At 39.9% G+C, this 23982-nt stretch overlaps 4 protein-coding genes across 5 annotated transcripts in view; 1 reads left to right on the plus strand and 3 right to left on the minus strand.

Annotated features, from left to right (window-relative positions):
- Positions 1–454: 454 nt before the first annotated feature.
- LOC122094082 (sulfite exporter TauE/SafE family protein 3-like) lies at positions 455–5069 on the plus strand. The gene is made up of 12 exons (XM_042664737.1): positions 455–886; positions 1124–1283; positions 1408–1608; positions 1837–1901; positions 1992–2031; positions 2586–2647; positions 2768–2854; positions 3050–3100; positions 3605–3826; positions 4009–4102; positions 4427–4567; positions 4665–5069. Exons 1-12 carry the CDS (start codon positions 671–673, stop codon positions 4745–4747), a joined length of 1422 nt encoding a protein of 473 aa, XP_042520671.1. The 5' UTR covers positions 455–670; the 3' UTR covers positions 4748–5069.
- On the minus strand, positions 4939–6626 carry LOC122094083 (transcription termination factor MTEF1, chloroplastic). The gene has a single exon (XM_042664738.1). It carries the CDS (start codon positions 6580–6582, stop codon positions 5689–5691), a length of 894 nt encoding a protein of 297 aa, XP_042520672.1. The 5' UTR covers positions 6583–6626; the 3' UTR covers positions 4939–5688.
- A 4344-nt stretch (positions 6627–10970) lies between these two features.
- Positions 10971–17357, minus strand: LOC122092822 (guanine nucleotide-binding protein subunit beta-like). The gene is made up of 6 exons (XM_042663114.1): positions 16896–17357; positions 16706–16800; positions 15521–15945; positions 13056–13413; positions 11950–12063; positions 10971–11462 (listed from the first exon to the last, which is right to left on the minus strand). The coding sequence occupies exons 1-6, from the start codon at positions 16999–17001 to the stop codon at positions 11427–11429; spliced, it is 1134 nt and encodes a 377-aa protein (XP_042519048.1). The 5' UTR covers positions 17002–17357; the 3' UTR covers positions 10971–11426.
- A 1042-nt stretch (positions 17358–18399) lies between these two features.
- Positions 18400–23982, minus strand: part of LOC122093592 (glucose-6-phosphate isomerase, cytosolic) — a 20274-nt gene continuing 14691 nt past the window's right edge. For both annotated transcript variants that reach the window (XM_042663942.1, XM_042663943.1), the window contains exons 22-24: positions 20277–20366; positions 20048–20155; positions 18400–18694 (exon numbers count right to left, since the gene is read on the minus strand). In XM_042663942.1, the coding sequence (XP_042519876.1) occupies positions 18641–18694; positions 20048–20155; positions 20277–20366 (252 nt within the window). In that variant the 3' untranslated portion in view covers positions 18400–18640. The remainder of the gene's footprint in view (positions 18695–20047; positions 20156–20276; positions 20367–23982) is intronic.

A 23982-nucleotide genomic window follows, 5' to 3' on the forward strand; every position in this document is an offset into this window, starting at 1 on the left:
TCAATTGAAATCAAGATCGATAAAGACTAACAATTGGCATCAGGAGTCAAGACCAAGGTCACCAAATCGGACTACCATGACACATTGTTAAACCCGTGGAGAATTCAGACCAAAGATTTAGGTATTGGTATCGGTATTTGTCGATATCGATCCAAGTCAGATTAGATCGATGCGGATCAATCACTTTTTCCCTTTTTCCCTTTTGAAAAAAAGTACAGTTTCTTTATGGTTTTATCCCTGAAATGATACTAATAGCCTATCTGGATTGATGAGATATCGATTTCAACCAATATCAATTATGATACACCCAACATAACCGATCCGATACCAATACTTAGAACCATGAGCCGGACTCAAGTACTCAACTATCAAACTATCAAAGGCTAAGAAAACAAAACAAAACGAAATGAAATAAAAGAAAATTCTGGAGTTTGGTTATAAATGCACAATCGTCGGCATGCGATAAAACCCACCATGTGGTAGTATTACTCATCTCCCTCTCTCTCCCCCTTTTCCACCTGCAAACTGGTAGAGTCGTAGAGCGATAGAGGCTACAGGAACGATTACAGAATAAACTAAAATAAAATAAGGTAGGGGAAGAAGAGAAGAGAAGAGAGAGGGGTCCTTCAAACTCCATTCCTGTATTGCACATTATCCAGCCGTAGTCCACATGGCCCTGGTTAAGGTGAAACGGAGAGTTGTAGCGGCCTGGGTGATTTGTTTGGGCCTTGTGATGATTAGTCAGGTGGGTGGAGCAGAAAGGCTTCTGAGAGCTATTGTTCAACAAAGCTCGTTTGGCAAAGAAGAAGAAGAAGAAGGTTTCATGGTCAATATGGTTCATTTCTTGTGGCAGAGTGGAAAGTCTTCTTATCACCATGTTTGGCCGGTGGGTTCTCCATCCGTGTCTCCATCTCATATAGCTGATGGCTTTTTAATGGACTGTAATTCTGTTTCTAAGGAACTCCTACGAACAACCTCTTCGCTAATAAAGGAAAAATGGAAAATTTACTCTACCATTTGGTTTTAATTCCCCTCTTTAATACCTTGTTACTCAGAATTTTATCATCTCTGTTTCTTCTCTCTCTCTGTTTTTTTAATTTCGTTTTCGGATTTTGTGGAACAGGAGATGAAATTTGGTTGGAGACTGGTGGTGGGATCAATAATTGGATTCTTTGGAGCAGCACTGGGTAGCGTTGGAGGAGTAGGTGGTGGGGGAATTTTCGTCCCAATGCTTACCTTGATCATCGGCTTCGACCCCAAGTCCTCTACTGCTATTTCTAAATGTCAGTTTTCTGCAACTACCCTTTTAATCTTTTATGGCCAGATCCTCTTCACAGTACTTATTTTCCAAATCGGTGAATTATATATGATCAATACTTCAATATTTGAATTGTCACCTATTTGCAGGTATGATCATGGGTGCAGCGGCATCAACAGTTTACTTCAATCTGCGGCTCAGGCATCCAACACTTGACTTACCCATCATAGATTACGATCTTGCTGTGCTCTTTCAGCCCATGCTCATGCTAGGCATTAGCATTGGAGTTGCCTTTAATGTCATCTTCGCTGATTGGATGGTCACTGTTCTACTTATTACTCTCTTCGTTGGTAATTCCATTCTCCTTCAATCTCCTTTGCCTTTGATGTAACTAAATCTCAACTTTCTTTCCAGATACTTTATAAGAAATGGAAATAACATTTGATATGGTTCCATATTGAGGTCTCTTTAGAAACAATACCCAAATGATTAAACCAATCAGTAGATAGATAAGAGGGTATGCTTCTGCTCTGCAACACTGTTCTTGCTGGCTGAACACTGTATAATAATGATGGTAGGTACGTCTGCTAAGGCGTTATTCAAAGGCATAGAGACATGGAAGAAAGAGACCTTGATGAAGCAGGCAAGGTTCATTATTTTCAGCTCCCTAAAATGCTCCTTCCCCCACCTTTAACTTCATTACTGATGCTTTTGGAATTTACTTGATCTTCAGGAGACAGCCAAACTATTGGAGTCAGAATCAAAATCAACTGGTGAGTTGTGACAATGGTCCCCCTTCCCCTTTCAATCTAAACTTCCAAATGTATTAAGGTCAGAACATAACAGAAGAATTTTACCTCATTAAGTTGGGACTTGGGAGAGAATAAATGACAACAATGTGCAGGTGTGATCACTTGTTTCAAACTACTCATTTACTGAAATTCCCACCTTGACAAACAGTTCAAAGTGGTTATTGCCAGGAATACATTCATCAGATGTGTGTGTGGCATGACTAAATGCATCTGAATTAACTTAATAACATGCTTTTGTCTTCTCAATCCCAAATTCTTGACACAGTAGGAAACACCCAGACCCTCATCTCATATGCATTCATTCTGAGAAGGTGAGGAATGTGCCATCCTTGACAGTATTCTGAACTTCTGCACATTCTGTTGTTTGGAACTTGAAAAGCACCATTAAATGGGGCATAGGCTTCCAACTGAAAGACCTCCCTGGCCAAGATCTAAATGGCTCATATTGCCTTAACTTTGTAAAAAGGAACCAATAATTGAAGTCGTGTGTGATATACCCCACTATTGGCTTTCAGATGGTCCTGGAATGGAGTACAAACGACTGCCTACTGGTCCAGCTGCTTCGTCAGATGATGAGGTAACTCTAAAGTATGCCAAGTTATGTTTTAACACACTGATGTCACAGTTCTTAAATAAATTTCGTATTACATTGCCGTTCCTTCCCTTACCTTTGTTGTCATCTTTGATATCCATCCAGGTTCCCCTGATAGAAAACATTTACTGGAAGGAGCTTTTTCTACTCATGTTTGTCTGGGTGGCCTTCCTTATGGTGCAGATAGTTAAGGTTAGCTATTGTATCCAATGATACCATACATCAACTTGTCTATTACCACCAGATCTGGATCCACGGTGTTTGTCAAAAAAAGACAGTTCACTTGTCTTCCTGACCAACACTGTCTCCTTAGTTTATTAGGGGACCATGGAGCTACTTAATATTAGTGAACATACCATTTCATTTTCTTTCTGAATGTCTATGCAGACTTATACCACTACTTGCTCCATCGCGTACTGGATTCTGAACTTACTGCAGGTGAACAACTGAACCAAAGGTTTCTGTTTAAGGACATCATTTAAATCCTCACAAACTGAGGCTGAAGAATAGTTTTTATGTTTTCTAGCACAGATAAGTGATAACTATCCACTTGACCAAATAGAGCAATATATAAGTGCATGTTTCTCTCCTTGAGTTTTTTTCCATGTTGCTGGTTGCTTCAGGTCATAAAATAGCCCACCTTTACATGATTGTTTTGAACTTGTCTTAGGGACAATGAAGTGATATCAATTGACTTCAAGGGTTTTCCTTTTTCTTTTTTACTTTCTTTTTTTTTTTTTTTTTTGGGGGGGGGGGGGTGGGGGGGGAGGTGGGGGAGGGGTGTATGACCCCATGGATGATTTATTCCATGTGAGTTGCAAGCTTGAGATAATTTTACTTCATATTACTGAATTGTATTTCTTACAATTTTTTTAGATGCTTGTGCTGTCTTCCAGAAACCAGTCAAGATTTAACGTATCAGGTTTCCATTGCAATGTGAAGGTACCAATTGCTGTCTCTGTGTCACTCTATGAAGCCATCTGCTTGTACAGAGGGAAGAGGGTAATTGCATCTACGGGTAAGGAAGTCACAAATTGGAGAGTGCACCTATTGTTTATTTACTGCTGCTGCGGGATAGTAGCTGGAGTAGTTGGTGGATTGCTTGGGCTTGGAGGTGGCTTCATCTTGGGGCCCCTTTTCCTTGAATTAGGGATTCCTCCTCAGGTACACATTGGCTGTCTCCATCACTTAATAGTGGTTGTGTAGGCAATTTATTTCTTGAAATAAAATATTGTTTAAAAATATAACCAAATTCTATGAAATTTTACAACCATCACTGATATTTCTGACAGCCTATCTATAAGCCTCCCAGCTCATTTTTAGTACTAATGGATTTCTTTTCACAGGTTGCAAGTGCAACATCAACCTTCGCAATGGCATTCTCAGCCTCCATGTCAGTTGTACAATATTATCTTCTAAAACGTTTTCCAGTCCCGTATGGTGGGTAGCAAGAACAATCAACTTTTTTTGCAACTTGCAGAAACATATAAAGATTACACTGCCATCAAATTCAAAAGAATTAAATCCCCCTGGACACCCCCCTCCACCAAAAAAAAAAAAACAATTAAAAAAAAGGATGAAAGAAATGAAATAAAAGGAAACTAGATCAAAGTAGTCAAACCAACCTGAAAAGTTTATACAAGTATGAACCAGACCATATTTGCATTACTCAGAACCAAATGGACAGAATTAATTTTCAAAGGAAGAATGCATAGTCGCCATAGTTATTTTCTAACTGTAACATAAATTCACCTTCTGCTGCAGCTGCCTACTTTGTTTTAATCGCAACTTTTGCTGCACTCATTGGTCAGCATGTAGTGAGGAAGGTAATAAAACTGCTTGGCCGAGCATCCTTAATCATCTTCATCCTGGCTTTGACCATCTTTGTAAGCGCAATCAGTTTAGGTAAATGATGCTCTTGACTTTTATGGTTTGATGGAAGTTGTTACCTGTTACCCATAGGCTATGGCAAAGGTGCTCAACATTCTATTGTACAATGCAGGAGGAGTGGGCATAGCAAATATGGTTGAGAAGATGGAGCACAATGAGTATATGGGGTTTGAGAGTCTGTGCCATCAGACCTAAATGCATAAATTGTTGGTTCTGGCAGTATTCTTCAATTTACAGCTACTATAGTCCTCCTCCTCCCTATTGTCTAGCCAGTTATTTTTAAACTGCCTATATCCAAGTAGATTGGCTGGTTTATCTGTTTCAATGGGTATCCTGGTCCCTGTACCAAACGGTCTAACCGAGCCGGGTTTATTTTTCCTTACTACTATTTTGCAATCTTGCTTTACCCCATTTCCCCTTCTGTAAAGAACTTGCCAAGGACAAATGATAATAAACATGATGTAGCAAAATTAAATTTAGTCCAATGCTGATTAGAGAATCATCATTTCTCCCTGTACTTCAAGGCCTCTGTAAATTAGCAGTTAAATGTAAGATTTGATCTTATAGTTTCAATGAGCACAATATGGACACAGATAGTTTTTGGTAATGAATTTTGGAAAGGGTTCACTATCAATCCAAACCTACTCCTCCACATGTTCACAACCCAAAACAACACCAGCTGCATATTTTGAGCAATACCAACCCTAGACATGGTAGTAACTCATTTGTGGCCTCACTTTGCCTACTTGAAATAATTGTCAAGCATAGATTGCAAACGGAAAACAGAGATCCAACCATGTAAAATTAATAAACAGGAAGGTATAAATGGGAAGCTTTCGCATCAATCTTGAAGAATGGAAATGGAAATGGAAATTATGACACCATAGGGTATTTCTGATGGAAAGGCTAATTCTGTGCTTTGAAAAGAGTAGAAATTGTTTAACATTGATCCATCCTCTATGAGTTTGGTGCAGAGGGGCGTCTGGCCAGTATATACCATTTAGATTATCATAAAACTATAGATCTGCTTGGGTTTCTTTCACTTTGAAAATGTACTTAGTAGAGCTCAAATAATCAAATTAATGAGACAGGAGAGAATATACAATTGAGTAACGGCTGAGCAATCATACCTAATTTTACTTCCATTTGGTATAAAATTTTCCGTCACTCCACAACAGCATCCTCTGCAATGGTATTCGAACGTTCCTCTCCTTCAAATGCAAATGTCTCGGCATAATACGTTTCTCCAGGCTGAAGGCAAAATACTGAGGGAACTCCTTCAGTTCTTGGATATCTCTCTCCATCTCTATCACCAAATACTTGAACTTGGGCCTCATATTATTCTCGATACTGTACCCAAAAATCGCAGGTAGACGAGAACAGGCCCTGGAAGATTCCTCATGGGAAAACCCTAAGCTCTGCAAAAACTTAACCTTAGCTTCAAGTTTATCGACGCGAGTGTTCAGCAGATGAGCGTTGAGGGAGGTAGGCAAATTGAGCTTCTCCAGCCCCAATTCTCTGAGGAAGAGAAGCGTGCGTCTCAGGCATAAGTCGACGTGGGAGAGAAGGATTCCAGGACACCGGAGAATCAGACCACAAGATTCGGCAGGAGACGCTGCGACGTCGGTGGCCAAGAAGTCGAAGACGGGAGCAAAATCGGTGGGATCGACGCTGGGGGAGAAGAGTTGAGGGCAGAGGAAGTAGAGTCTGCGGAAATCGGGTTCGGAGAAGCCCTTGGATTTGAAGAAGTTGAGGATGGAGAGAATGCGTTGGAGAGTTTCAGATGAGGGGACATCTCTGTTGGAGATGATGCCTAGAGCTCTGAGGTATCGCAGATTTTCGCGGTAGGAAGTACGGAAGCGGAGGAGGAGTGGAGGGTGCCGACCAGAAGTAAGAGAAGAAGAAGAAGTTGAAGGAGAAGAAGGGAGGAACAGAGGAGCAGTGTAAGAAGACGATGATGGGTTGGAAGAAAACGAGCGGACCGTTGGAAAGTGGAGGGAGTAGGCTTGGAGTTGAAGAAGGATCGGCATCACTTTTCGCGGGAATGGATAACTGTAATTCAGGGGCTCTAGCTCGGCAGGTGAAGTTGCCACTTGTCATTCCAACTTTATGGTAAAAACGCTTCTCGTTCCTAGCTCCAGCGCTGGCGCACGGGAGCATCGACCACGTGAAAGACCACCCTACCCCTGTGTGGTCCATGCTCCCGGGTTCTCCCATTGGCTTGTGCATCGGCACATGAGCCTCTCTCAAGTTGAGGGTGGGTTAGGGTTAGATTTTTCAGGCCTTTGGCTGAGCCTAGAGCCTTCCTTTAGGTTATACTGAGCTCGGCCTTGTGAATAATTATATGCTTAAACATGTTTTGAGTGTGTTTGACATGCAGATGGATTTTTGTACCTTGAAACAAGGATATTTCTAATAATGAATTAGGATAATTATTGAAAGTATTTGGTTGGCCAGGGTTAGCCAAGCCCTAAATGGAAAAACAGGATAAAGATCGATCAGGATTAATATTGTCACGCCCTGTTCACTTAGAATCGGACCGGTGACTGGATTCCCTTCGGGTAACCCAAAACCACCATGATCATCTAATACAGTAACGACAACACAACAAGCCACACGTGATCAATGGAATATAATAAGATGATACAACAGAAGTTTTGTCATAAATGATTAGCTGTAATTTCCCATATATTCTTGATACTCAAATTGTTATACATAGTATAATTACATGTGGGCCCGTACGCATGATATTTACACAAGAAATAGTAATTTAAATATCGAGAGCACAAAAAGGAAAATATACCAAAAGAGTAAAAAATGAGTATAGTTAATAGAATCTGTCACTGTTGCCCTCCAACACAACCCTCACACAGGCAGTCAACCCCGTGCTCGAATTCTTCAGGAGCCCACCAATCCCCCACTGGAGTTTCCTCAGTGGGACCCGGTACGGGTTCCTCTATAGAATATCTTGCAAAATCATCTAAAAGGTGTATACACGAGGGGTGAGCTCACTAGCTCAGTAAATGGAAAGAAAGATGCACACAAGCAAATGCAAAACAAATGATACTATATGCATGAGATTCATTTTAATTCTATTCCACCTAAACAATCATTCTAGGTCATAGGTAACGTGCTACTCACAACCACAGTGCGCGTATGCCCTGGGTTCAAGACGAATTCTCCATCCCATATTACGCCCATAGGGTTATCAGAGAAGGCCCACTGTGAGCACTCGAAAAAGTAAATCGTGGCCGAACCACAACAAAAATTAAAAGCAGTACGATTGGCCCTCTGAATATATCACCAAGGTTTCCAACTATCCTAATGATCAGCCAAACGTACTTCTAACCACCATAGCGGTCCGCGACCGATGCTTCCTCCCAGTGATAATCCAACATGTAAACCCCTGTTGGGAAGGGTTGTAGCACAGGGAATATGAAAACCTAACCACATGCTCCTATATGAGATAGTACAACTGCATAGTTCTTCCGTGTCTCATTCCACAGTGAACCAATGCATTTGTTTCCAAACCAACTATGACATCTAATCTAATCCCACACATGTTCGGCAAGCCGGCATCATAAACATCACATGATATTCCATTCTTAAGATTTCAACATATAACAATGCATATAGAATTTAAGATGTACATGTTCAGTTCTAATGCATCACTCATTCATTAATCATTTGCATGACCATGGCAATCGGTATGTCAATATAGTCCATGAATGCGAAGGATGCCAAAAACACTTAAAAAATTAAGAATTAAAGTCCTCTCCCCACTTACCTATTTTTGTAGAAGAATCAACATTTGCGGTACAGGTAAGAGATCCGGAGTAAGAAGAGTTTCTTGAAACCTATTACAGATAAAATATTTAGAAATACATCTAAATCGAGACTATAACCAACGTAGGATATAGACATTACGCGTATAATAGCGTGAAGGAGGTTGTCGGTGAGTTTGGGTTCAATCAGAGCTCATTTGAGCCACAGGTGGGTCATACAGGTGGGTAGGAGAACCCACCTGTGCAGTCTACTTAGATCCATGGGTCATATAGGAGGGTCAGGAACCCGCCAGTCTTACCCACTGGTAGAACTAGAGGTACAGAAATGACTGGTAGGTCACACCGGTGGGTGCCTGACCCGTCGGTCTTACCTGCCAGTACAGCCCGAGAGGGCAGGTCTGACTGGCAGGTCACACCGACGGGTTAGGCACTAGCCGATCTTACCCGTTGGTTCTCTCGGATTTTGCTGTTTTCCTTCTTTCTTCTATTTCAATTCTTGGAACCCTAATAAGGTGATTCCTACAACATTTTCCACACATTCTAAGTTTCATCTACTTGATTGTACTATGGATCTAAGACAACAACAAGATTTGGGGGAAGAAATCATACATTTACTTAGAAAAACCCTAAATCTTGGAATTCTCTTCCTAAACTCAAATACCACTTCAATAATCACTACATCTTTGTTTCTCTCCTCAAATACTTCGAGGAAATCACACAGTGGCTTCATTATCCTTTAGATTCAAACATATACAAAGAGGGTTTCATCAAATCTCAATGTTCATGGTGTTACTTACCTTAAAATGAAGATCTCAAGTCGCCAGACACTATTCCGACGACGAAAAGGCAAGGTGCGGCCCTGGAATCCAAGGGGTAAGCCTCTTTCCCCTTCCTTCTCTCCTTTTTCCTCTTTTCTCCCTCTTTTTTAATCCTCTCACCCACTTTGCTAAAAACTATAAATGAGAGAGAGTGAGTGTGTTATAAGGCTATTTATACCCTAGTGTTATAAATATCTTCTAGGGTCCTTTTGGCTTTGTCCATTTATGGACCGAATCGCATAAAACTGCATTTCCGGGCGAGGTAGCCAACATCATCGGGCATATAAGACCTCATTATCACAAAAAGGCCGAGACACACGTGCTAATCCAAGCCGGGCATGCTGGGGTCCATAATACCCCAACAGGTGGGTCACACTGGTGGGTCTCACACCTACCAGTTGGCCAAACAAGCCAACCTTGTTGTATTTTGGAGGAAAATGGGGTCAAAACATGTGCTTCACTCTCGCCACGTGTTGTGGATCAAGTTCCTATCATTCAAATACGATAACGTACCTTTCCTACTCATACATGGCCTTGTGATATGTGCAAGGGCATGACTTAGGCGTGCGGATCATCTCGGGTATCGACTCAATCTCATCCGGCCACCTCGCATTTGACGTCACCTTTGTCATCATGTACCACAAGGCACCGGCATCAATCCGCTCATTTTCAAACCCTACAAGATCAAACCGAATCAATTGATCAATAAACCGGGTTTATAGAGCAGGGCTCTACAAATATGGCTCGGTCCAATCCAATCAAGGGCCAGTTAGAGTCAAGCCAAGCCTGGACTGGGCTGAACCCAGCAAGGTTGAGCCTGGGTTGAAGTTTTTAGGCCCTGAGAGTCAAGGTCATAGTGGGCTTAGGCTAAATTTAGGAGATCAAGGGTTGGGCTACGGTTTTAAATAGCTCGGCTCTATTGCAGTCCTATTTCTAGATGAATAGTGAAATGTGAAGAGAGGTGTGCAAAAGTGACCCACATACTGATTTGCGTTGTGAGAATCTTTACCCCTTTAATCATATACCTCTAAGGGTGTTGATAGTGCAACTTCGGTTAAACGGTTCGGTTTGATTCATTGTGTGAGGTAGAAATCAAAATTGAACTATTTATTAAACTATTTCATATAATGAAATCAAAATCGAACCGTTTATTGATTGATTTTATGATTGTGATATAAATGGCTCGGTCCAATTTCTGTAAACTGTTTCAGTTAGGTTTTGACACCTTTATACACCTTTCCTTATCAGATTTTGTAAACGTTTTTGTCAGCCGGACCAACTCTATTTGGGTTAGGGTTAAACTTGATAAACAAAGTCCCCATTTGACTTGCATGTGACGGTATTTGACCGAGAGTCTACTGAAAATTTTGAAAACCTGCAATGGTATCATCATAATGGCCTCAGCATTGATTAAGAGAAAAAACATCCCATTGCACAAGGCTCACTACTATTGCAGTGTTCGAGAGGGGAACATTTAGGCAGTCTCACACTTTGCGGATCAGCAAAATTGCCTAGATCGGATTGTATGGATCCAATATCCATCCATTGATACGACGACATAAAAACTGATCTTAAAAAAAAAAAATTTGCATAGATCATTGCAGGTTTTCAGAGTGATCCAGATCAGTTCCATTGAAACAGATGCTAAGATTACGAACCTTAGTTGCAATAGCACAACTTAACCACTGCACCAAGGCTCACCCACTTTGGCCTCTCAGATTTATGGCATTGATATAATCGAGAAAGACCCAATTCTTGCTTGAGTTGGAATGGATCATTGAATTTTGAGTTCTACAAATGAAATGGTGGCTCAGCTGATGTTAACCAATTAACTTTAGGATTAGAATGATGTGGTATTTTACAAGCTACTGCCGGAGTAAATATTTGAAACAGCTGCCTCTGGCATTTGGTACTTTCACAAATTACATACATCCTTCCATCGGTCCTGCCAAACACAACTCACAAACCCCAATGCGAGAAAACTCTGTTCCCACAGGGAAAAATTATTCAAAACAAGGTCATTTTCAGCTTGAGAGAGAGAGAGAGAAGAAGAAAGATTGCCCACAACAGTTCAAACTTGTGAAAGACTCCAATTTCTCTGTGTTCCATTGTCTCTCGTTTAAGGCATTACAAGAAGAAAGTGTCCTGAGCAACTATGGCTTTTCAAAGACTACACCAAACGGGACGGTAGAAGGTCCTCTTGTCAAACCATGCATCAGAAGGATGAAAATAATGACTGGGAGATGAGCAGAAGACCGCCTTCTAAATAATTCATTTTACTCTCCTATGCCCTCCAAAAGCCCATATCTGCCAACAAAAAACAAGTTCACTTTACTTTCTTGTAGTTGAAGAACTAAAAGGACTACACAACCACAAATAGTTTCTTTTCTAATTGAAAGCCACATGTAAATGCAATTATACATCAATGTCTACCAATGAGCATACAAAAGGGCAATAAAATACCCTATGGTGAACTTTGTACTTCATTCAGCACAATTTCAAGCTAGGTCAAATGCGGACTAACACATCAACCACCGGTACCCAGATTCAAAAGATTGACTGACCTATCATGTCAACACGTATGGGTATCATACTACTTGTTGGATTAGTGACAGTTATGCAAGGAATCCATCAAGTCAACTATGGGTACTAAAATCCAAGATTCTCAAGGTAACTCTGACTTCATCTTATGGCATCCATTCATCTAGAATGATACACAACTATAATTTAGAGAGCTTATCTAGTTTATAAAAACAGCAGATGCAATAGCTCAACAGGGTTGTGGAAACAAAACCTTCAGGTTTCTGTCCCAACTTCCTGTGCATAAGGCACTTCCATCAGCTGACAATCCTAAACATGTGATCCGGCCATCATGAGAGTTTTGCAGAGATCCCAAGTTCAGAACCACCTGCAAAGAAGAAAAAGAGTAAATGGCCTATATACCTTACAAAATAAGACCAGAATCTATCACACAACCAAATTAAGATTTATTTAGACATAACTTAATAGATATTAATAGATATTAGGCCTTTTTCCCCTTAGGTTTCTGTTTGGGTCTGAGGGTCCTTCCAAATTCCAAAATTTTTTCTTATAGTAACACTGATCAAATTTTAACAGTTGGTAACCTAAATATAAATATCACAGGTCATCAAATTTCTTTGATAGATGTTGTCCTTTCTGTAATTCATACCCAGGGTTCAAAAAACCTGGAATCAGGATCCGAATCAGTCCTGGCCAATTCCAATCCAGATCAGATCGAAATCAGTCTGTATCGGCCTGATATTAGGCCTGATTTGGGATCAGTCCCAAAAAAAAAAAAAAGACAGATGACAACTCCGACCCCACTGCCACCCACACCTTCCCTCTCTCAACCCCCCCCCCATGCAGTGTAAATGCTGTATGGATTGGCATGTTTTTGTCAAACAGTGAATGAGGGAATCAATGCTGTATGGATTAGTATCAACACCAAACACTACCTCAAACATCCGATAGTTAACAGAAAATCCTAACAAGTTAAAATCCGATAGTTAAATGAAAAAAATAAAATAGTATAGTCCTATTATCAGATAAACATCACTGGCCATGGCCTTGCAGAATAAGAGAAAATGAAAGATACATCGAGTTACGCCAAGACATACAAAAGCACACTGTAAACAGAAATCAAAGATTCAAAACATGGTGCAGAAACATGCACTATAGTCCTATTATCAGATAAACATCAATGGCCATGGCCTTGCAGAATAAGAGAAATGTGGAGACAATGCTGTATGGATATGCTAACTAAACCGCAAATGAATGAGGGAATCAATGTGGACTATCACTGTGCAAAGATAGAATATTTTTCTATTCTTGTTTTAAGAGGAAATATATGGAGGTACTAGATATTTATGATCTACACACCTTTGCCATTAGGGTATCCCATATGTAGCAGTCACCATTCGAGTAACCAGCAAATAGAAGGTTCCCTGATATTGAGAAGGCAATGGAGGTCACAAGAGGAACATCATTATTACCATGCTGCTGCCGGTACACTTGGAGCTCATGTCCAGTCCTCATGTCAAATAACCTACATGTCCCATCATCGGAACCTGTCCCAAATCTCTGGCCGTCTGGGAAAATTTTAACCGTGTTAACATCTCCTGCATGGCCATGATATGTTCGGACTGCTCGACTTGCAATGCGAGTATCCCATAATCGGGCGGTCGCATCACATGAACCAGAGACAAACATCTTTGAGTTCGATCCACTTACTGATACACTGCAAAAGAACAAGGCAATACATGATCTATTAAAAGACATCAATTAATAAAGTACATCTGTATAAAATGCAAACAGATTAACAGAATGTAGCTAAAATTGCATACTTCTAATCAAGCATCGAGTCAATTGTGCAGAAAAATCATAAATGCAAATATTAATTTCATTAAATTTTATTGGTAGAAAACATTAACTAAAGAGCAAAGAAGATGATACCAAGAGGCAAACCCCACCAGCCACCCCTCCCAAAAAAAAAAAAAAAGAACTCAAAACCCATTACAAAGGTAAAGTCACGAAATGCGGACAAATCATAAATCTCAAATATTAATTGCATTAAATTTTTAAAACATCATCAATTTGGATGCCGAAAGCCATGGTGTTTTATGCATTTATGACTGGTGCACATGGATATTTTCTTGCTGCCCTTTTCTATTTTTCCGTTTTTCAAAGAGGTAAGGAGATATATTTCTTTCTTGCACCCCTTGCTGTTAATGAACTTCCACTGCTTACATTTGGGAACCATGGATTGTTCATCCCAGTACAAATTGAAACAGGTCTCATGCCCAAATGTGCTTATTCCCGCTTACTAATTACTCATTGCTATGCCGGATCAGTCCTGATCTTACTTCTCAATCATTGCATTGGTATTCTGGTGTGTATCATTTGAATGACCAGGCATAATATACAATGTAGCAGGTCTGTGATGAGTCTATCTCATTCTTGAGATTTGTAAACATATGCAGGAATCTAAAAAGAATTGATAGGACTGACCCCATATTTGCAAATAATTTGCTTGTTTGAGTAAATATTTCCATAAAAAAGATTGCAGTTGGAACGGCACATCATTTTTTTGTACTGATAGACAGGAATCCTGAATCAACGGATATTTCAAATGAACTTTCTCTCTCATAAACCAAATAGACTGTATGGTGTTGGTCCTTCCTGCAAGTAGATGAAAACTATTTAAGTTGCAGATGATTATGCAAAAAACTGTGTCAAACATTGTGAAGGTGGCAAGATTACTGTGGATTATTTTAAAGGTGCAACCAAATAAATGATGATGCCTATACCACACGGGTGAATATGAGAATTTCATCTAGGAAATGAATAGTTTCCACCAGCATAACAAAACTGTAGTTTTTTGCACTCTCATTCCAAGTTAGAATTCTTCACCCACAGGAAAGTACAGAGTGAACAATTAAGATTAACACCAAACAGCATCTTGAACCCTATTTTTAATTCTCGTTTGCAGAACCTAATCATCTTACCTCCTATTTCTTCTTAAATTGCAATTAAAAATTCCAATGAAACCAAATTTAAACCAATTCCAATATAACCCTATCCAATGTCACATAATTCCCCACTGCTTTTACCGCTAGCATGAAATTGGCAGTTGTAATTACCTGTGAGAAGCAGTGAAAACTAATGTTTCTCATGGAAACACCAGAATGAGTTTTGCCTTTTCAATCCCACATCAGATACCCAAGATGGGTCCAAACTTCATCAGAAACTACTTCTAATCAGAAAAAGAGGAAAAGGGAATTAATCTGAATGTGGCTCCTAAGTAAGTTACTCATGGCACTCATCATTCTATTTTCCTTCACCTTGCTGAATAAAATATTAACAATGAATTTTGCCTTTTCAATCCCACATCAGATACCCAAGATGGGTCCAAACTCCATGAGAAACCAATTCTAATCGCAAAAAGAGGAAAGGAAATTAATCTGAATGTGGCTCCTAAGTAAGTTACTCATGGCACTGATCATTCCATTTTCCTTCACCTTGTTGAATAAAATATCCTGATTACTTACATAGTTACTTGTACCAAACAGCCCCAATTATGCATCAGGTTGTCCAAGTTATAAAACAAGAATTTTATAGTACATCTATATGCCATTCTATAATGCAAGCACAAACCTTAATATCACAAAACAAATTTTAAGATAAAGACTTTATACTAGTAAAGGATTTCGTTTTTTTTTTTTTTTGGGGGGGGTGGGGGGGTGTTGTGGGGGGGGGGGGGGTGGGGTGGGGGGTGTGTGGTTGTGAAGAGTATAAATAACTCTCTTTCCTACTCTTTCTAGGAAATTCATGATCTTCACATGTACCTCAAAACATCAGCTGCGTGCCCCGATGGAAATTCACCTCCAAAGATGGAAATTCTCTGGCCTGTAGTGATGTCCCACAAAACACATGTCTGATCACCAGAACTGGTTATTAAGTGAGTGTCCTCATCAGGAACAAACTGACATGAGGATACATAACCCTTATGCCCACTGAGCATCCTTGATACTGGTAGGTGCCCATCCTTGTCGCTGGGAGAGTTTAGATTGAAGATAGAGCACATACTATCAAGCCCACCACATGCGACAGAGTGACCACTTGGAGAGAAGGCACATGTCATGACCCATGCACAAGACAGCTTAATAGCATGAGTTTTCTGGCTTGTTAAAGCATTCCACACAATTAACCTCCCATCTTGAGATGCACTGACAATTCGATTCCTTTCAATAGTCCAGTCTAACGAATACACCTGACAGATTATTTTTTTTAGAAAAAAAAAAGCATCAAACTTCAGTTTAAGCATAAACTCTACGAACAGCACCAGTGTGTCCCCCAACCCCCTTGCTCCTACCCCCAAGAGAAAACATACACTTTTCCAGTTTAGTATCATCCAGGAAAAAAAATATATATGTTTAAAGTGTAAACAATAGTTCAGTACATTATCTGCATGCTTTCTACGAAAAAAAAGCAAATTATAAATATGCTTTATGGTAGATGCTGTCAAGGATTCAAGGCATTACGAAATTCCAAAGAGAGGGTTGCATGAAATCCAAAGGAATCAAATAAAAGCCATAGTGAGGCCAATAAAAAATCTTCAAGCAGCTCTGACAAAGAAGTAATTTTTTTTTAGTCAGAAGATGATTTTCACAAGAAGCAGCAAATTATCAGCAAAGCTGATTTAGACAAATCACTTTTAGAGATGCACAACCTTCCACATTTGTAGATAACGCATCAATTTGAAATACCTGATATAATCGAGATTGCTATATTGAAATCTCAATTAGAATGACTTATCCCACATCCCTTTCCCGATTCTCCTTAAGCGGATATAAACCAAAGCAACCACAGTTATCCCAATAAAATGTAGTAGACCGTAGATATAAACAAGGAGAGGAGGGAAAGTGCGTCAAGGAGTAAGAAATGGTGATATAACAGCACAAAAGACTACTGTGAAGATGAAACATGACACGAGAGCAGAGAAAATGAACAAAATCAGATATGAATTGTACCTTCGCGGTGTGTCCTTGCAAAGTCCTACAGCAGACAAGATCCGTGGGGCCCAATCTAACAGCCGATCGTCCCTGAGACCTTGCATACCCAGAAACTGCAAAATCAGAGTAGACATAACAGATCTAAGATAACAAAACAAAGGGTGAAAACTTTGAAATTTTCATATCAAAAGTAAGAAACTTCAACTACCATCAGTATCGAGAAGAAGACGCCGTTTCTGCTTCAAACGTTCTTTGAGAGCATTCAAGGTGGCGGTGGCAGCAATCTGCCGCTCATTCAACTCCGCAACAGACATCTTTAAACCCTAGAATGCCGTAAAATCAAAAGTTCTCAGCCATTACAACTTCGTCTCGAGATCAATGTATGCCCTAAATATCAGAACAACCAGAGACCGAAGAAGTGAAGAAGATGCAAATGGATCGAACAGCGAGAAGGAGGGGGAGGAGGAAGATGATTGGAGAGGCGGCATTTTGGAATTGGATCTGGTTGATAACCTAAATGGATTGCCCAAGGGAGGGTTAGTTTTAGTTGTTTTACTCTGTGAGTTTAATAAACTGCCGCTCAAATGCATTATCCGTTTGAAATTAAGAGCAAAACGGGGTTTAGGCTTTAAGATGATACACGAAGGGTTACGGAATGTACGGAAGGAATGTAAAAAAACTAGCCGTTGTAATGAAAACAAACATAGAAGTCGACTCGAAGGAAGACAAAGTTGGTAAAAACACAAGCCGGCGGCTATTGTAATAAGTCGTCAACGCGAAGTGATTGGTGCAGAGCTAAGTTGCATGGGTGTAATGGAGGCGGCTATTCTAATTTTAAAGTCGCAAGTCGACGTGCAGTGAAATTACCTCCATGCCCCTCCCTTCCCAGCCCCTTATTGGTTGCGCTAAGGATGTTAAATGATAGGTTCAGTTTGGTTTTGATTGGGCTAAATCGGTTTTAGTATAGGAATGAATAAGACCAAATCAATTCATAAGGAACTTCGATTTTCAGTCTATTTTAATTTTAATCTGGTTTGATTTTGATTTATTTTGGTTCTCTAATATTGAGTTAATATCAATTTAAATCTATTTATTATCAAACTTGAATCATAATGAAATCTTATATTCATAACCTATAGTGACGAAAGATTTAACGAAAAAATTTTAATTTGTGATTAAATCATAGTTTATCACTGTAAGGAAAAGATAACTAATATTGAAACCAATGTATAATTAATTAATTAGTGAGAAAATATCTAATATTGAAATCACACAAAATGAACCCTATATCATCCAGTCATTCATTTAACTATCAAACTAATTTTGTATAGAGAACAAGGAAAGCCATGGAACCATTATAACTTACAAATCAATTTCTCTATTTATAACCTCTTATTCATATAAGATGTCAGGATAGTAAAAAATGGCACCAGGGCCTATTGAACTCATTGGATCAAATCGATCCAACTCATGATAAGATCGACCGCCCCGTTTTTAAGGAGACGTGTTTTATGTTCGAGAATGCAGCTTGCATTAATACATTGATCAATTGTTGTACACGTAAAAGCATCAACAGGACAGACATTATTCTTTGCTCCCATGCATATGCCTTTCTTGATCGGGATTGTATTAAAATCAATGTTGTAGGAGCTTGCATTGGTTCTCTTGGCCTTTGCCAGTATCGGACTTGTTTTCGGAGACTTAAGGGAAGATTTATCTCAACTTCTGCATAGTTTGTGAGCACCATTTATTCACTTGTTGCAAAATAATTTGATAATCAATCTAGACAAACCAAAAAAGCTCAAATTGCTTTGTTAACGACACAGACATAACTTAGAAACTACATTAAAAATTCAGGAATACAATAAATCCAGTCCTCAAACGGATTGTAGAAACGGATGCAAAAAAGACTTCAAAACTCAGAGACCACCACCTTCTCATCAACTCAGCGTGTTATATATCTTTTGGTAGAATAGTCACTGGCTCAGAAGGTATCGGTGATTTTGCCTACAAAAGGAAGAAATATGTTTTAGTACCATGTGGCGATAACAATCCACAGGAAACTGAAACACTTGGATAACAAGAACAATCTGAACCAACCCAACCAAAGAATGGGACAGAAACTTGGTTCAGAGGAAAAGGAGATAATTTGAAAATATTTAAATAAATAAATAAGGAAACAAGAATACAGATAAATGCTATAAATGTTTGTTTAGAATAAAAAGGGTGGTCTATGATCAGCAGCAAGATATCCACATCAGTGCTCAAGCACCATTTACTAATAAGGAGAACGCAGGCCTAACACAAACAAAAAAAAACCTACAGGGCGCACAAGTCGCTCATGGAGTTGCTTGTTAGGTTAGGGATTTTCCATGGTAGGTTGATTCGCCAATCCATTGTGCTTGGTCTAGTTGTTTGGCCGAAAATCTCGGCCAAGAAATGGATATTTTATACAACCCAAATCAAGCAGAACTCAAAAATATCACCTGATGAAACTTGGACCCTACACTGAACATGATTAGGCCTTACCAACCCCACCCATTTTAACCCCCTTGGCCATCCCTAAAATGCTACATTCATAGACAACTACCACCAAATCTCCAGGACAAAATTCAACCAGATTTTATGTAGGTCCCAAAAAGTAATTCTGAAGACTCTGAACCAGGCATTTTGCAGGCAACCTGAACCTTTTACCATTTCTCCAAGTAATTCTCCAGGTTAATCAATCAGTCTTTATCTGGTTCAACAGACATTTTCCAAAAGGGCATCAAAGATTTCTGGTAAAACACATTGGTTATGATATCGAAACCATATATTTAGTCCTACCTGCAATATTGTGACTTTTAACACATTTTAGGAGAAAAAGGCAACCTAAACTAGTACCAATAATAATAATGTTGTCTCGGTTGCTGTCCATAATGGATATGGGAAGGCCAGCAGAACACAACTAGTGGGGATGGAAACATAAGATAGAAAGAGAACAAAATAGTAAGATATGAAAACTGGTTCCCTGGGAATCCCCAAGTTCCCCCTTCGAGAGGTCTCATCTATTGTAATAATATGATGCAAGTTGAAGGTGTTAAAAAATGAGGCCAGATAAGACTTCAATTAAAGTGAAAGAAGCCAGATAGTGCTTATGGTTGAACAGAAAAGTCTCATGCAGCCAGCCGCGATTAGTTGGCATAAAGCTCAGCTACATGGCAATTCTCAACCGCATAGTAGTTAAGTAGAAGGTGAAATGATGTTAACTTTTGGATCAGTACTTCCTATAACCATGTTATAGGTTGACTCAAGAGCATGAGATATCCCAGGATATTTGCAACATTTATCATATTTGCTAAACAAGACAGATTTCCATACCTCAAGATATTTTGTTAGCATTGCCGTGGTACTGAAATTAAAGCCCTCAATTGCATCTCCTTTCATACGTGATGCATGAAGTTGCTTCCTAACTTGGGAAGCCAATGACTGCAGTTCAAACAAGTTTCATCACACAAACACACACACACACACGCCAAAAAAAAAAGTTGCCAGACACCATATGAAGCAACGCCAAGGAAAAAAATTAGCTTTACAAAATACCACATACCTTTCCTAACTCAACTCCCCATTGGTCAAAAGAATTTATTCCCCAAATGAAACCTTCCACGGCAACTCTGTGTTCATAGATTGCCAACAACTGGAGAACACAAAAGAAGAAAATATTAGTATTAAGCACAGAAGTATACACAGTGGATAAGTAATACCAATTAATAACTAACAGCATTTACTAAACTGGAAGTCATCCGTACAAGAAACTGTGAAATGCAAGACCTGTTTTGCATCTATATAAACTAGAAAGCCAAACGAAGACAAATTATTCCTTTTTTTTTATGAAAAGTTTTCCAAAGAATTTTATTAATTGTATGGAAAGCAACCTAAATTATACGCCCAAAGTGTACAGTCCATCAAGCCCACAGCTGGGTGGACAAAATCTTCAAGACCACTATCCTTCCCACATGCTAATCACCTGCGATAGGTTTTTATTTTTTTTCCCCCTTGATACCCATTGGGTGATCCTTAGTTTAATCCTGACATTCAAGGAGTAGGTAGAAAATATCTTGAACTCTTTTCTCATATCTAGCATCACTAGAATGCAGCTCAAAAAGGCAGCACAAACAATTTACCAACACTAGGGGGCTTATTTCCAGCACTGAAATTAGTAATAAGGTGGAGCAACATACTGTACTCCAAGTAAAACAAGTCATTCCAAATCTCTTGACAATTGCAAGGAGAATGGGAAGATGATTCGCTAATTCTCATACATTTGGGGGAAGCTTGGATTTCCTCCTCCTCAAGATCATCTAATCACCAGTACTGATTTGTTTAATGAGAAAACCCAACCAATTTTTTGAACTTTTGGAGGAGCTGTTTATTTCCATATGATTTGATGGAAAATTAAGCATGAGAGAAACTTGGAACTCGGAACCAAAATACTGAAGAGACAGCAAAAACCACCTATTGGATTCTAATAATGCTCATTTCCTAGGGTCAAGGTCCGCAGGAAAAAGAAGCACTTCCTCAAGCAAGCAAATGACAGAAGAGACCTAACCCAGTGATGTAAGGGGTTCCTAGGTGACTAGGTCTCCTACAAGATTAACTAGCTAGGTAGGGTTGACTCAAGGGGCTTAGGTAGATAGGACCAAAGAATCTCAGCCAACACGATTAAGCATGCAAGATAAAACGAGACTAATAAACAAAGTAGCCAAAAGCAATAATAATCTAGACGGAAAAACACAAATTCTTACTCAAGTTTCAAATGGGGGCATGGGGAAGGGAACAAATGACATACGAGTATTAGGTTCAGCACAAATCCATCTAGACACCCAAATTAGATATGCAAACAATCGATAAAATAGGCATAAACAAAGGACAAATGTAGGCTTCAACGTCAATGGGTTGTATATATATAATAGGGATTAATGGAGGTGGGGAGGGTTTAATTTAATGTTTTACCATACTCCTATTCAGATCTGACAAGAGAAGAAGAGATCAAGGTCCTCCAAAATAAAGAGGTTGCAGTCCACTTTTAGTTGATGAAGATACATCCAGTCGATTGTAGAGAGAGCAGCACCAGCGTAGGGTAAACAACAACCGAGAGTAGTAGCAGCAGTGATGTAAAGGCAGCAGTGTGCAGCAGCAGCAGTATTGTAACGGCAGTAGTACGTAGCAGCAGCAGCAGTGAGGTAAAGGCAGCAGGTGCAGCAGAGCAGTTTTGTACCGGCAGAAATAGGTTGCAGCAGCAGTGAAGCAAAGGCAGCAGGTGCAGCAGAGCAGTTTTGTACCGGCAGAAATAGGTTGCAGCAGCAGTGAAGTAAAGGCAGCAGGTGCAGCAGCAGCAGTTTTTGTAACGGCAGTGATGTGTTGCAGCAGCAGTGGGCAGCGATGGGGGAGGTCAGCAGTGACAAAAACAGCAGCAGAAACAAAAAAAAAGAAATAAGATTGAAAAGAAAGAGAGGGAGGCGAGACAAGAAGACTGAGAGAAGAGAGAGCCGAGAGAGTAAGGGAGGAAAGAGGCGAGAGAGAAAGGTGAGAAAACGAGAGAGAGAGAGAGAGAACCGTGAGGGGTTTGGGGGTTTATTCTTGGTCTTTTTTTTAATTCTCATTCATTAAACTCAATCGTGGCCTAAGCCATTACATAAATATCAATCTAGTTACTAAAAATAAAAAGAGTTAATTGACTAATAAATAAAGACTTTCTAAAAACTAATCAACCAATAAAGTAGTTTCCTAATTAAGTAAAAGATTAACAAGGAAAAGAATATACTACAAATAAACTACTAAACTAATAACTAATGGGGCCCACAAGATCTTCTAAAATCTTCTAAGATCTTCTAAAATCTGGATCGAGCTTGGGGCCCACAAGATCTTCTAAAATCTGGATCGAACTTTCCTTCTTCCTCCTTTATTCTTCTTCTTTCTATTCTTCCAGCCACAAAGATGGCTGTTTCTTCTTCTTCTTGCGCCTGTACACTTTGATGTCCCCATCAACTCTCCCCGGCTTGGAAGAATTCACCTCTGGTGAATTAATGCTCATGTAATACTCAAGTAGGTCTGGGTTGAGTTGTTGGACTTCTTGCATTGTGATCCAGGTGTTGTCAATTTCCAGACGTCCATGCCACTTGACCAAGAACTCTCTAGAACCTCCAGTGTGTGTGGACACAATCCTCTCATCAAGGATTTCCTCAATTTCTTCAGTTCTCCTCGTGACCTTAGGCACAGGTGGTAACGAGGTGGGGGGAAGTGGCTGGCTTGGCTCAGAAGTCTCATCAATGTTGAAAGGGAAGTCTTCAAGGTCATCAGGGTAAAAAGAGGTGAAGGTAGGGGTACCATGGTATGGGACTAGGTCTTCAACATTGAAAATATTGCTGATCTCCATGCTAGCTGGAAGATCAAGAACATACGCATTGGCACCAATCCTCTTGAGTACCTTGAACAGACCTGTGCTACGAGCATGTAGCTTGCTTGCTTTTCCCCTAACAAAACGTTGTGGCTTGATTTTTACCATCACCATATCACCCTCTTGAAACTCTTGTAGCCTTCTGTGCACATCTGCCTTCGATTTGTATTGCTCATTGCTCAGTGCTATCTGTCTCCTTATACCTGCATGCAAATCATGTATATGCTGAGCAAAAGATTCGGATGACTCGGAGGTCCTAGAACTAGACACGACTGGGATAAGGTCTATGGGTGCCCGAGGCTGGTATCCTGAACAAATCTCAAAGGGGGACAGACCAATGGTACGGTTCTTAGAACTGTTATATGCAAACTCGGCCTAGCTAAGGACTCGATCCCAACTGGTAAGGTGTTCTCCTATGAGGCAACGCAATAAATTCCCTAAGCTCCTATTGACAACCTCGGTTTGGCCATCGGTCTGAGGGTGGAAAGCTGAGGAGAAACGGAGTTTCGTGCCCATCATCCGCCATAGGGTCCTCCAAAAATGACTAGTGAACTTAACATCCCTATTGGACACTATGGTGAGCGGTAACCCATGGTACTTGACAACCTCGTTAAAGAAAAGTTTGGCTACTATGGATGCATCGGAAGTCTTAGAGCATAGGATAAAATGGGCCATCTTCGAGAAGCGGTCAACAACCACATAAACAGAATCATGGCCTCTCGAAGTTCTTGGTAGACCAAGCACGAAGTCCATGCTAAGGTCCTGCCAAGGGGAATGGGGAACGGGTAGGGGAGTGTACAAACCCGTGTTTTGCTTTTGTTGTTTGGCGGTCTAGCATGTCCTACACTGACCCACA

This window comes from Macadamia integrifolia, chromosome 11 (genome assembly GCF_013358625.1).
Source record: "Macadamia integrifolia cultivar HAES 741 chromosome 11, SCU_Mint_v3, whole genome shotgun sequence".
NCBI classification, from domain to species: domain Eukaryota; kingdom Viridiplantae; phylum Streptophyta; class Magnoliopsida; order Proteales; family Proteaceae; genus Macadamia; species Macadamia integrifolia.